This window comes from Zootoca vivipara, chromosome 8 (assembly GCF_965207765.1).
Source record: "Zootoca vivipara chromosome 8, rZooViv2.hap1.1, whole genome shotgun sequence".
Taxonomy (NCBI): Eukaryota; Metazoa; Chordata; class Lepidosauria; order Squamata; family Lacertidae; genus Zootoca; species Zootoca vivipara.
Window position 1 is genome coordinate 10,678,050 of NC_142591.1, and position 11,828 is coordinate 10,689,877.

General features: G+C 40.2%; 2 protein-coding genes and 1 long non-coding RNA gene across 5 annotated transcripts in view; 2 read left to right on the forward strand and 1 right to left on the reverse strand.

The window, feature by feature from the left end:
- The window catches only part of MARCHF6 (membrane associated ring-CH-type finger 6), a 46,170-nt gene extending 43,599 nt beyond the window's left edge, over nucleotides 1-2,571 (forward strand). The window contains exon 26 of the mRNA XM_035124776.3: nucleotides 264-2,571. Within this exon, the coding sequence (XP_034980667.1) occupies nucleotides 264-354 (91 nt within the window). The 3' untranslated portion in view covers nucleotides 355-2,571. The remainder of the gene's footprint in view (nucleotides 1-263) is intronic.
- On the reverse strand, nucleotides 1,417-4,436 carry LOC148684730 (uncharacterized). Its single transcript, XR_015951323.1, has 2 exons — nucleotides 4,300-4,436; nucleotides 1,417-3,619 (listed from the first exon to the last, which is right to left on the reverse strand). It is a non-coding gene; the product is annotated as an uncharacterized LOC148684730 (long non-coding RNA).
- On the forward strand, nucleotides 4,354-11,534 carry ROPN1L (rhophilin associated tail protein 1 like). 3 transcript variants are annotated; one of them, XM_035124778.3, is made up of 6 exons: nucleotides 4,354-4,713; nucleotides 6,155-6,321; nucleotides 7,894-8,017; nucleotides 8,226-8,387; nucleotides 9,233-9,408; nucleotides 11,234-11,534. In XM_035124778.3, the coding sequence occupies exons 2-6, from the start codon at nucleotides 6,191-6,193 to the stop codon at nucleotides 11,277-11,279; spliced, it is 639 nt and encodes a 212-aa protein (XP_034980669.1). In that variant the 5' UTR covers nucleotides 4,354-4,713; nucleotides 6,155-6,190; the 3' UTR covers nucleotides 11,280-11,534. The 3 variants fall into 3 exon arrangements, with proteins under 3 accessions (XP_034980669.1, XP_088531211.1, XP_088531209.1); XM_088675085.1 differs by having other exon boundaries at nucleotides 4,396-4,713; nucleotides 6,164-6,321; XM_088675083.1 differs by having other exon boundaries at nucleotides 4,669-5,183.
- Nucleotides 11,535-11,828: the final 294 nt, after the last annotated feature.

The following is an 11,828-nucleotide window of genomic DNA, read 5'->3' on the forward strand; positions in this document are numbered from 1 at the left end:
TTGGAAGTTGCAAAGGGGATCAGCCAGGGGTTCAAAATAAAAATATTGGAACTTTCTGTACTTTGAATGTTCATTCCTTTTATATAAGAAGCTTTAAAAATGTATTCTATATACTTGCTATTGGGATATTAATGACTGCAAGCAAATTTTCCATCAGCAAAGTATTATAAATATAATACTTCCCTATTTACTCTGCCCACTATTTTTTTTTTGAACGGCATGTGATGACCAAACATAATGGTGTTGTTTTTTTAAAATTATAGGTACCTTGTTGGGCAACGACTTGTGAATTACGAAAGGAAAACTGGAAAACAAGGGACACCAGCCCCACCCCCTCAGTCTTCACAAGAATAGAAATGCTCACATGGAATTACTTGATCTTCCCTTGCCTTTGTGTCCTTTTTCATTGACTGGTCTTCATTCTTTGGGTATCTTTCCCAACAATCCTCTCAGCTGGGTATTTATCTTTTAATTTTGGCTTACTTTTTTCATGGTGTTCAGAAAGCAGTCAAGGCTGTGCACCTTTTATCTACAACTTCTGAAGTTATCAGTGCTGAGATCTGTAAATGTGTAAATAGCAATACCCTAATACCCTGAATTAAAAAATGAATGTTCATTGTACATCTTTAAAAGAATATTAATTTATTAAATCTAGTTGCCACTTTATTTTGGACTGCTGTTCTGTTGACATATGTGCCACAAAGCAATACTGCAAGAGGCAAGACACTTAAAAAAAAAGTTGCATTTTTATGGTGGCTCTGGCCATTGCCCAAATGTAATTTTTGCAAAGCTGGGGGCTCATCAATATAAAAACAAAATGATCATTACAGTCAGCAGTGAAGTGGCTGTGGCAAGAACACATAAGCTTCATTTTTTTATCATTTTATATAACATCAAAGCTGATGTAAATTTTCTATTGCCTGATTATCTTTTTCCATGTGTAAGTTTATAATATTGTACAGTAACTGGTAAATCAAGATGAATTTTTCTCCTTCAAGCAGTTTTGGCATTGCTTGTTTGGCTGGAAGGCATTAATTCCTTGGCACTGAAAGACAGAATTTTTAATGAATTTCTAAGCACTTAAATCAAAGTTCATTAGAGCTAAGTGGCAGGAATACTTAAATTTGCTAATTGAGAGGTTTGTGGAAGAATGCATTTCCAATGCATAAGCCAATATTTCCTTTTTACATCTTTGAAGCTATACAGTTTAAATGCTTACAAGGATTTATTTACTGAGAGAATAGCGGAGAAGGTTATCTGACATGTTTATTCAAGAGCACAGAGAACATAAAGGCTGGAACATGCTACGAAAGACCCTCCTTTTTTCTTGAGTGGCCTGAAACCTTCTTATAACCAAAGTTGCAATTTGTACTATGGACTTTATACCATATCATTTTAAAAATGACATTCTAGAAATGGTTATCATTAATTTTGCATGGCAGTAATGCTGGAGGTTTTGGGGGGGAATTTAGTAGATTCATTGGGAGAAAACCTTTATAGTATTAACAACAGCAGAAAGAGAACCAAAAATAAAATAAAGAGCTGATCTTTACAATGATAACGCTAAGGAAGAGCCCCCCCCAATCAAGTTCACCAATTGTCCTATTTTTATATGTGTACTTGTTTTCTGCAGGTAGATATGCTTTTTTAATGTAAATAGTTCTGAGACAAATGGAACTATGCCGAAGCTTTAAGTACAGTTCAGTTGTGTGCTTAAAACACACAACATCCTATTCAAAAACAGTGAGAAATTGATTTAGGTTTATTGTATTGAGAAACATTAATGCTATGCAGTTGTGTGGCCACTCAGGACTGTGTCCTTGAACATCATGTATATTTAATTATGTGTATTGAATAGATAACCAAGGAATTGGTCTACTGTCTTCAGGATATGTCTTTGTGCTTGAAAGAAAAAGCAGAAATACGTCGAGAGCTGTTCTGGTTCCATGTTTGGGGAGCAGAGGTGGTGATTGGAGTCAAGATTTCTGACAATCTACGCTCATGCCCAGTAGAATAGTAGAATTGTGTAATAGAAGTGGAACTGGACTATCTAACTGGACTATCTAACAAGAGGTCCATCTTTGGTATTTTGCAGCATTACCTCATCTTAGACATTCTGGGCTATAAAATGTGTTGATACTCTTGAGGTTTATTTCTACATAAATATTTCACAAAATTCCAAATAAAAAGAGCATAGTAATGAGAGATGGCCAAAAACACTTCTAATTCACTGTACAAAGATCTTAATTTTTGAGTCTTTTGTGCCTGATCCTCTGGGACATGCAAATATTACACATTTCAATATTTATAATGGTGTACTGTTCTGTACAGGAGCATATTTTACCCCCAAATACTGCATTTTCTGGTAATACATGTGTTTGGTTGCACAATTATCTGTCATTGATGGTCTTTGTTTTTGTTTTTAATATCCAAGCAGTCTTACCACTGGGATATTGCCAGCGATGCTGTGCTTTTTCCTGTAGCATTTTGCAGAAATGCAGTATCTTGTAATTTTTGTTTTTATCCCGGACAACCTGATCTGCAAAGATTATTAAAGTTTATTAAGAAAAAGCCTTCGACACTTGCTATCTTATTGCAGCACAAAGCAGGGCTGTGTGTATTCTGTTCTAAAGGGAGTGGAGCGGGTGGAACCAAAAGCTGCCAACATGAAACTGGGTTCTGTTTACTTGTATCAATTACACAAATTAAGTGCACTTACTCTAAGTTTATGTATTGTGCTTCTATTAGTAATGGGAGAGGAACATAAGTATGTGGGGTGCTTCATACTTGCTATCCATATCTCACCACCCATTTTCTATATGTTTCGCTGTTGCCTCCAAGGACTAGAAATGTACTTTAAAATGAAAAAGAAGAAAAGCCCAAGTTTGCAAGTCCAAGAGTACTTGCCAAAGGAAGGTGATATTTCTAGTTTTTTTTATATAACCATAAACAATGGCATGGGACTGACATTTTATCAGTAAATCAAAATACAAGGCAATACTGTAGGAACAAAACAGTGTTCAGATTAAGCTGTTCAGCTCTATATATACTGTATTCCAAGTGCTAGTAGGATAGTAACTTTCTGTGGTGCCACGAATACATTATTCAGTACAGTGGCACCTCTGGTTGCGAACAGGATCCATTCTGGAGGCCCATTCACAACATGAAAAGTCCGCATACTGAAGTGCTGCGCCTACGCACGTGACACAATTTGGTGCTTCTGCGCATAGCGCGATTTAGTGCTTCTGTGCATGCACACAGGTTACAGATGCGCAGAACCCGGAACTAACCCGTTCCAGGACTTCTGGGTTCGGCGTGTCCGTATCCCGAAAAGACGCATCCTGAAGCGACCATAACATAAGGTATGATTGTACCTGGTGCATGGACTGTCTGAGCAAGTTTCTAGTCTTCAAGGCTGTAAAGATTAGTTTTGAGAGACAGTGCATTCTGACTGAATGCAGGTTTCTTCTGTGCAAGTAGCCATCCCCATTAGTTTCAGTGGAGACACCTGCCTATGTCTCCCTTTCTCTGCGTGGAGTTTTTCCATTCTTTTAAGGGATCCTTGTGGATGGATGAGTTTTGTGAGCACTTCAGAGAATTCCATACCTGCAAGCGACAGCTGAAAGGCAAATCAGGATTTACAAGGCTTGCTCCAGTAATCTCTCCTTAGCCACCCAACTCCGGCACTGTTTTGGGATCCTTAAAAGTGTGCATCATTTGTTACAAGTCTCTGCTGTGAACACCTTTAACGTGAAGATTACACCCATCAAAGTGCTAAGTTCAGTTCCAATAATAATTGGAATACTGTAATGATTATTCTGCGTTGCAGGAGGTTGGACTAGATGATCCTCAGGGTCCCTTCCAACTATGATTCTATAATATGCTTTATTTACTTTTTAAAATAAAAATCTGGCCCTTCTTAAAGATCAAAGCAGTATTGAAAATGTGAACAATTGCTTGAATCTCTGTCCTAGAACAGCACCACCTACTTCCAAAGGATGGGGAGAGCACTGACTTGATGCTTTTGAAATAGCCCCAATGCACCCCATTTTTTGAAAAAAGCCATATACTGTATATGAGAATATATAATATAGTACATTATTTACAGATATAGAAAATAAATGTTATTTATACCCCGCCTTTTTTCTGTGACAAGACGAGGCGGGTTCTACCGGTATGTCCCCCACCCATAGCTGCCAAGTTATCCCTTTTTTTAAGGGATTTTCCCTTATCCTGAATAGGCTTCCTCGCGAGAAAAGGGAAAACTTGGCAGCTATGCCCCCCCCCCCAAGGACCCACCTTGGTAGTTGGGCGATCTAAACGCGCCTTCCCTTCCTACTGCGCCTGCGTCCCCGATGTCCGTGCCCACAGAACGTCGAATCGCCGGCGTTCGACACAGAGACTGCACTTCCGGCCCGAAGCTCGGAGGGCTTTTCTATCCCAGCTAGCTCCCACAGCAAAGCACATGAGGGGCTTTCCACCATAGAGGGTTTTTTTCCCTTCTCACCCGCTCCTTTCGCGTCCTCGCGGAACGCGGCTTTTCAAGTGTCGCTCTAGGCGTTCCACCGAACACCCCCCACCCGCGCTTCTCTATGGTTTTCGCGGTTGCTACGAGACGGCGAGGCGCGAGCGCGCTGCCATAGCAACTCAACGGCGGCGGGCAGCCTCGTCCCTTTCGAGAGGGAGGGCGAGGGGTTTAAAAGCCCCGGAGAGGTAAATGGCCTCCGCTTCTGCCGCTTCTCCTGGAGTCGCCGGGCGCCGTTTCAACCGGGGGGGGGGCGGGGGCGGCGCCGGGGATATTCGCGAGGCAAAAAACTGCATATATATACATCTGTGATAAGTCATTGTGGTATTAATCCTGCCGTCTCTTTCCCAAACTCTGAGGGCACAGTTTGTGTGTGTGTGTGTGTATTATTTATATGTATACAGTAATATATATGTTTGTTTGTGTGTGTGTGTGTGTGTGTGTGTGTGTATGTGTGTGTGTGTGTGTAGACACACACAAGCACGGACGTAGCCATGGGGGGCAGCGACCCCCCTCCATATCAAATAAATCAATAGAAATACTGTACTTAACTGAGGTTCTGCCCGCCCCCAACATAAATCCTGGCTACGCCCGTGTGTATGTATGTGCAGAATCTCTTGCACAGCCCGGCCTTCCCCCACCTCCATCGGGTACACGGGTGAGCTCCTTTTACCACTTTGTTGTTGAAAGCAGTAGATCAGGCATCCCCAAACTGCGGCCCTCCAGATGTTTTGGCCTACAACTCCCATGATCCCTAGCTAACAGGACCAGTGGTCAGGGATTATGGGAATTGTAGTCCAAAACATCTGGAGGGCCGAAGTTTGGGGATGCCTGCAGTAGATGTTATATGCAGAGAACAGTCCCTAACCTACACACACATACTTCATTTTTATAAGCATGCTGGATGTGTGAGATTTCCCCCCCCCCATGTACAAGCAGGGACATTTTCAGCATCAGCGGTCCACTTTAGGCTCCTGTAGTTGACACTCACTAGTACTGTACTCCATAGCCACAGTGCTTCTCTCTCTCTCTCTCTCTCTCTCTCTCTCTCTCTCTCTCTCTCTCTCTCTCTCTCTCTCTCTCTCACACACACACACACACACACACTTACACACACTTACACACTTTTACTTCAATTCATCTTTGCTTGAAAGCAATTCCCAGTGAATTCAGTAGTATTTACCGGTACTGTATACCTAAGAGATAATGGCAACAAGCCTAACACCTCATTGAACTCAGTGGGATTTACTTCCAAGTAGATAGGCATGTGATTGAGTTTTATATGTAGCACTGCAGCCTATGACAAGCATCTACTTGAAGGATGATTAGCTATGCTTTGGTGACCTTTGGTCTCTTTTTGTGTTAGTATTGATGCTTTAGTATGCAGTACAAAGTTCGCGCTGAGAACAAATCTGAAGGAATTGTTATGGCAAGGGAAATTGTTACATATGTGTGGGGAAATTTGACCGGGGAGGGAGGGAGGATCGACAAATAGCGATGATGACACTACCATGTTCAAGAAGATCAGGCGGTGTGGCAAGGACAGTAAGACAGCTTGAAATAGCTTCGTGGAATTGTAGTTGGAAGGGGTCATGAGGGTCATCTGTTTAGGAATAATGTTCTTTTTAGTTCTCTTAGCTTTCTGGTTTGGGACCTAGTACAACCATGCCTGTTCCAGATGTTATGTTCTGTGCGCAGCAGATCCATGTTCCTCCTGAACTGCCAGATATTATGAAACAATTTACCAAGGCTGCTATCAGGACCCAACCGCGTGATGTACTTCAGTGGTCTTATGCGTGAGTAGAAAACTGAAACTAATGGCCCTGATCCAGAAGTCTTCACATAACAATCCATTATATCTGAAGGAGTGTCTCCACCCCCATCGTTCTGTCCGGACACTGAGGTCCAGTGCTGAGGGCCTTCTGGCGGTTCCCTCGTTGTGAGAAGCCAAGTTACAGGGAACCAGGCAGAGGGCCTTCTCGGTAGTGACACCCGCCCTGTGGAACACCCTCCCATCAGATGTCAAAGAGAAAAACAACTACTGTACCAGACTTTTAGAAGACATCTGAAGGCAGCCCTGTTTAGGAAAGCTTTTAATGTTCAATAGATTATTGTACAGCCATACCTCGGTTTAAGTATGCTTCGGTTTGAGTACTTTCAGTTTAAGTACTCCGCAGACCCGTCTGGAACGGATTAATCCACTTTCCATTATTTTCAATGGGAAAGTTCACTTCAGGTTAAGTACGCTTAAGTACTCCGCGTACCGTCTGGAACGGATTAATCCACTTTCCTTTGCTTTCAATGGGAAAGTTCGCTTCAGGTTAAGTACAGACTTCCGGAACTAATTGTGTACTTAAACCAAGGTACCACTGTATTTTTATATTCTGTTGGAAGCCGCCCAGAGTGGCTGGGGAAACCCAGCCAGATGGGCGTGATATTAATAATAATAATAATAATAATAATAATAATAATAATAATAATAATAAAAATAAATTATTATTATTATTATTATTATTATTATTATTATCGCTATTAGATAGCATATCTGTGGGAGTGGCCAGCTGGCAGCACAGGCAAAGCCCACTTGCACAACTTCCAAAGTGCCCAACAGCCAACTGGTTGTAAGGAGCTTCTGAAGCTTTTTTGCAAAGCAGGATTGTACTTTGTGAGAAAGTCAGTCTTGCTTGGTCCAAGTGCATGAAAATGTTTCCTGCAGAGAACTCTCACTCACCTGAACCCAGCGCTAATCAGGAGTGACCTCCCCATGCATTGCCTGATGCAAGGGGAGGTCAGTCCAGCTTGATGCAGGTGTGCTAGAGAACTCTTGTATGTACAGAAACCTGCTCAATTTAGCAGGTTATAAGCCAATTTGGCAGGTTTGGCTCATGAATGTTACTGTCTCGCTTAGACAAAATGATAATAAAACAGTTAGTTGAAAAAAGATGGTTCCTGAGGATGGAGAAATGGCAGTCCACTCAAAGTTTTAACCAAACTGGCATTCTTGGGCATTTTGGCCTAAACAACATTAATGCATTGGTGTGCAATGGCAGCTGAACAACCTCTAAGAATGAGAAAAAAAATGTTTCCCAATGGGTAGCAGAATTGTGGCAGAGAGCGATGCTTAATTATTTTACCATTAGTAGTTTTCTACCCGCAAGGCCTCATCCCATGGAATTTTAAATCCACATTTCTCTGCATTATGGGAGGAAGTCTCCCTACTCCCTTCCACCCTAAGAGGAAATGGCTTTTTCTCACTGAAAGGGCCTATTGGGCCACCATTATACACATTTGACCTTTAAATTCATGTACTGATTTTGAATATTTATTTATTAGACCTGAACCATATTTTTGCATTTGTGCTATCATAGGTATTTCTATGCTTTGTCAAATGGAGAACCTCTTCCTGTGAAGGACCGTCTTGAAAGGCCAGTAGCCACACAGAAAAATGACACTGGTCTGACTCCAGGACTCCTTAAAATTTTGCATAAACAGGTAAAAGTTTTTGTAGAATGTGTCCTCAGTATTCCTATGAAACATCTTTAGATATTTTTTTTTTAAAAAAACAGCTGTCAAACTAGGGAGAATGCTGCATAGATTTTAAAATGTTTTAAACATCTAAAATGAATGTTCTTTTAGAGGTAACTTAACTTTTCATACTGTTTTCTTATGGTTTATTTATGATGTACATGTGTTTTTAAAGCTCTCTGAAAAGGGAACTGTGGAAATATCAGACCTTCAGAGAAAGTGGAAAAACTTGTGCTTGCCAATCGAACAGCTCCGCAACCTTCTTCGACTGGACAATTTTTTAGAAGGAGTGGAATGGATGAAGTTCTTTGCCCTTGCATGTAGCGCTCTTGGTGGGGTATGTAGGCCTGTCAAACATAACGTGTATCTGTTTGCAGTGTTTAGAATTTTGAAAGATCAAGATTCATATATATATATATATATATATATATATATATATATATATATATATATATTCTCTCTCTCTCTGGATTTTGAGACATGCCTTAGCTCACAGGTTTTCAACTTAAATTTTGTATTGGAAATCTGCTTTTAAAAATTTGGAAACAGTTTCACATTCATCATTCATTACAGAGGTGACATGTTTCTTCCTTAACAGTATCATTTATTTGGTTCCTAATATTCACCTGAATATTACCTGAAATTTTCAGTTTGAGTAGAAGTTAAGAGACCATGTCATAGTAGAAATTAGGAGTAACATGTACCGGAATTGCAGATTCACTCCATGGTGCCATTCAATTATGCCTGTTTAGTTGCACTGGATGACATTCTTTTTTTAATGTTATACTGAGTTTCTTTTTGTCTTATAAACAGATTACCTATCACCTTTTAGGATTATACTAGTAAACTGAGGAGTGCTTCAGATTTTATGAATGCATTAATCAGAAAAAAGCATGTGAATCCTAGTAGATTGTTACAGCCTGATGATGGCACATGCTTCTGTGCAGTTTCCTAGCACATCTCTGTGCAATTAGCCATGACTTCCTGGCATATGCAATAAATTAGAAACATGCAGCATCATCTCACATAATTTCTACACAATTTCCATACTTTTTGCTTATATATCATTGGTGTTTGATGTGGCTCTTGCAATGGCCATGCACAGATCACTCTATACTTTCATTACTTCACTTTATTGTAGCACATGGCTGCTAATGTACGCTTGCCTTTTATCTTTTTCAGTCCTTACTCAGTTCTATGAAACATGCCTGTGAAATTCTTTCAAGTGATCCAGAAGGTGGAGCAGCCCGCATTCCATATGACACTTTTGCATTTATCTATAGCTACTTGGCTAGCTTAGATGAGGAGATAACGGAGGAATCTACTGAGAAATTCCTCAGGGCTCTTAAAGAACAAGTGTAAGTATTAATTGGATGTCTGAATTTAATACAATCCAGATTTGGCTTGGAACTGCATTTTAGTCAAGCAGGCTCTTTTTATTTGTTCTTCTGGTTTTCACGAGCAGATTAACATACTGTATTATTTTTTCACCAGTTTTGAAGGAAAATTGCTCTTTGAAGTTTCCCCTATAGCTGCTTCTTGCAGCTTCTTACAATGTAGGTTGTACAGTTGAGTTGAAAACTTGGTTACCAAAAGAAATAAAATAAAACAGCAATAAAAAGTTTAAAAAATATTAATATTTGCCTGTTTTAAGTTGAGAATTAAATTAGAGTGGAAAATATTAATCTGCACTAAGGTTATTGCTAACCATGGTTACCTTTAATCCTAGCTTGCAAACCAGTTTCAAACTGCTTAAAGTCAGCTACGGTTAGGGTTGCTGCAAATGTAATACTACTCAATACTTTATGCTGAAAAATGAAAGGATAAGGAGATTAATGTGGCAGTCGAGAGGAGAAAACATGCCTTCATCCTGATCTTTTAACCATGGTTAAGAGATTGGGAAACTGGCTGCAGTCAGATCTAACAGTAAACAGTGGTTCAGTGTAATGAAAATGTGCCTTGCCTCCCCCATGCTTGTGTATGTTCCCTGCACCCCATCCACTCCTCCAGCATGGCAATAATTAGGAGACTGGAAGCTTAGGTTCATAGAAAGCTGGGTCATACTGGTACATCTGGTATTGTCTGTACTGATTGGCATTGGCTCTCAAACGCTTCAGGCAGGGAGTCCCTACTTGGGGATGCCAGGGATTGAACCTGGGGTTTAACACAAAGCAGAAGTTTTGAGTTGCTGCTCTTCCCCAGCCCTTCTGCTTCCCTTTTAGATTAACCATAGCGTAGTATGTGGTCCAAACTCTTAAGTGTGGTTAATTTTAACTATGATTAGTGAAAACAAGCCTGCTTCACAAACTATGGCTTGAAGTTGGCTCATTTCCTCTAACTGTAGTTAAGATTAACCAGTTTGTCTGAGTTTCTCTAACTGTAGTTAAGATTAACCAGTTTGTCTGAGTTTGGATGACATGGCAAGCTGCACACAGTTAACCTAAAATAGTGAAAGTTTCAAAACTCATATCAGAGAAAATTGAGTCCATGTGTGAGCCCAGGGGCAGGCCGTTATATTTGCAGTGGGTCAAGATGTTAAACCAGGCATCCCCAAAACTTCGGCCCTCCTGTTAGCTAGGGATCATGGGAGTTGTAGCCCAAAACATCTGGAGGGCCGAAGTTTGGGGGTGCCTGTGTTAGACTATTACATCTATGCAGTACTGTGGTATCTAGCATATGAGGATGTCCATGCTTAGAGAAATATATTCAAACTACTTTTCACCCCCAAATACACACTTTCTTTTGGTAACGGCTGGATATGAACCTTAACCGTAACAGTTCACTACATTATAACCACCTTATTAATAGGGTAATATTACTGTGATATATTATTTTGGCTGTTACATTATAATGCTGGTATCCTAGCCTATGGATGATGTACACGATTTAAACAAGAAGGTGCATACATATAGAGCAGGCATCCCCAAACTTCGGCCCTCCAGATGTTTTGGACTACAATTTCCCATCTTCCCGGTTAGCTAGGGATCAAGGGAGTTGTAGGCCAAAACATCTGGAGGGTCGCAGTTTGGGGATGCCTGATAAAGAGATTTGGGGATCTAGCTTGTGGAATAGAAATATCCCTATACATATCTCTGAAAATACTACCACAGAATGAATGTAAACTGAAATTAAGTTTCTTCGGGCATTAATAATGAAAAGTAATATTTTTTTCTTGTAATTTAGGTCAAGCAAGGGAAATATGGTTGGAGTTGCAGATTTCCGCAAATGAAACCTTAAATCAGGACTTAACAGAATGTGGAATAACATTATCCAACATAAAGTACAGATTTTTAAAGTTAATAATATGCTACCTGTAGTAGTGTCCTTTATGTTCATGAAATTGTGTTAGGAAATTATTAAGTAATGTCCTATCATTTGATTACTTAAAAGTCATAGCAATGCTTTGTGGGGAGTTGATCACTAGTTTCTCAGAGGGATATCCAGAACAGATGGATATGAGTAATAAACAATCAATTGGTGAGGACTTCTAACTGTTCAAGTGCCATAGTGAATTTTAACCACTCAGTGATGTTGTTGTTAAAATTTGTATACTGTCCTTCATCCCAAGATCCCAGGACAGTTCACAACAGAAATCACTGCAACTACTGCCACAGGATCTTACAAGTTAAATATTTCAACAGTCTGATCTAGAAACTTCCTTGAGTGGGGAGCACATGCAAAAAAAATGTTTTTTGCACATGACTGGAGACACTGAGTCATAGTACTAAGCTACCACACTGTGGTCATGGGCACAGCACCAGATTAGCAACATGAGCAG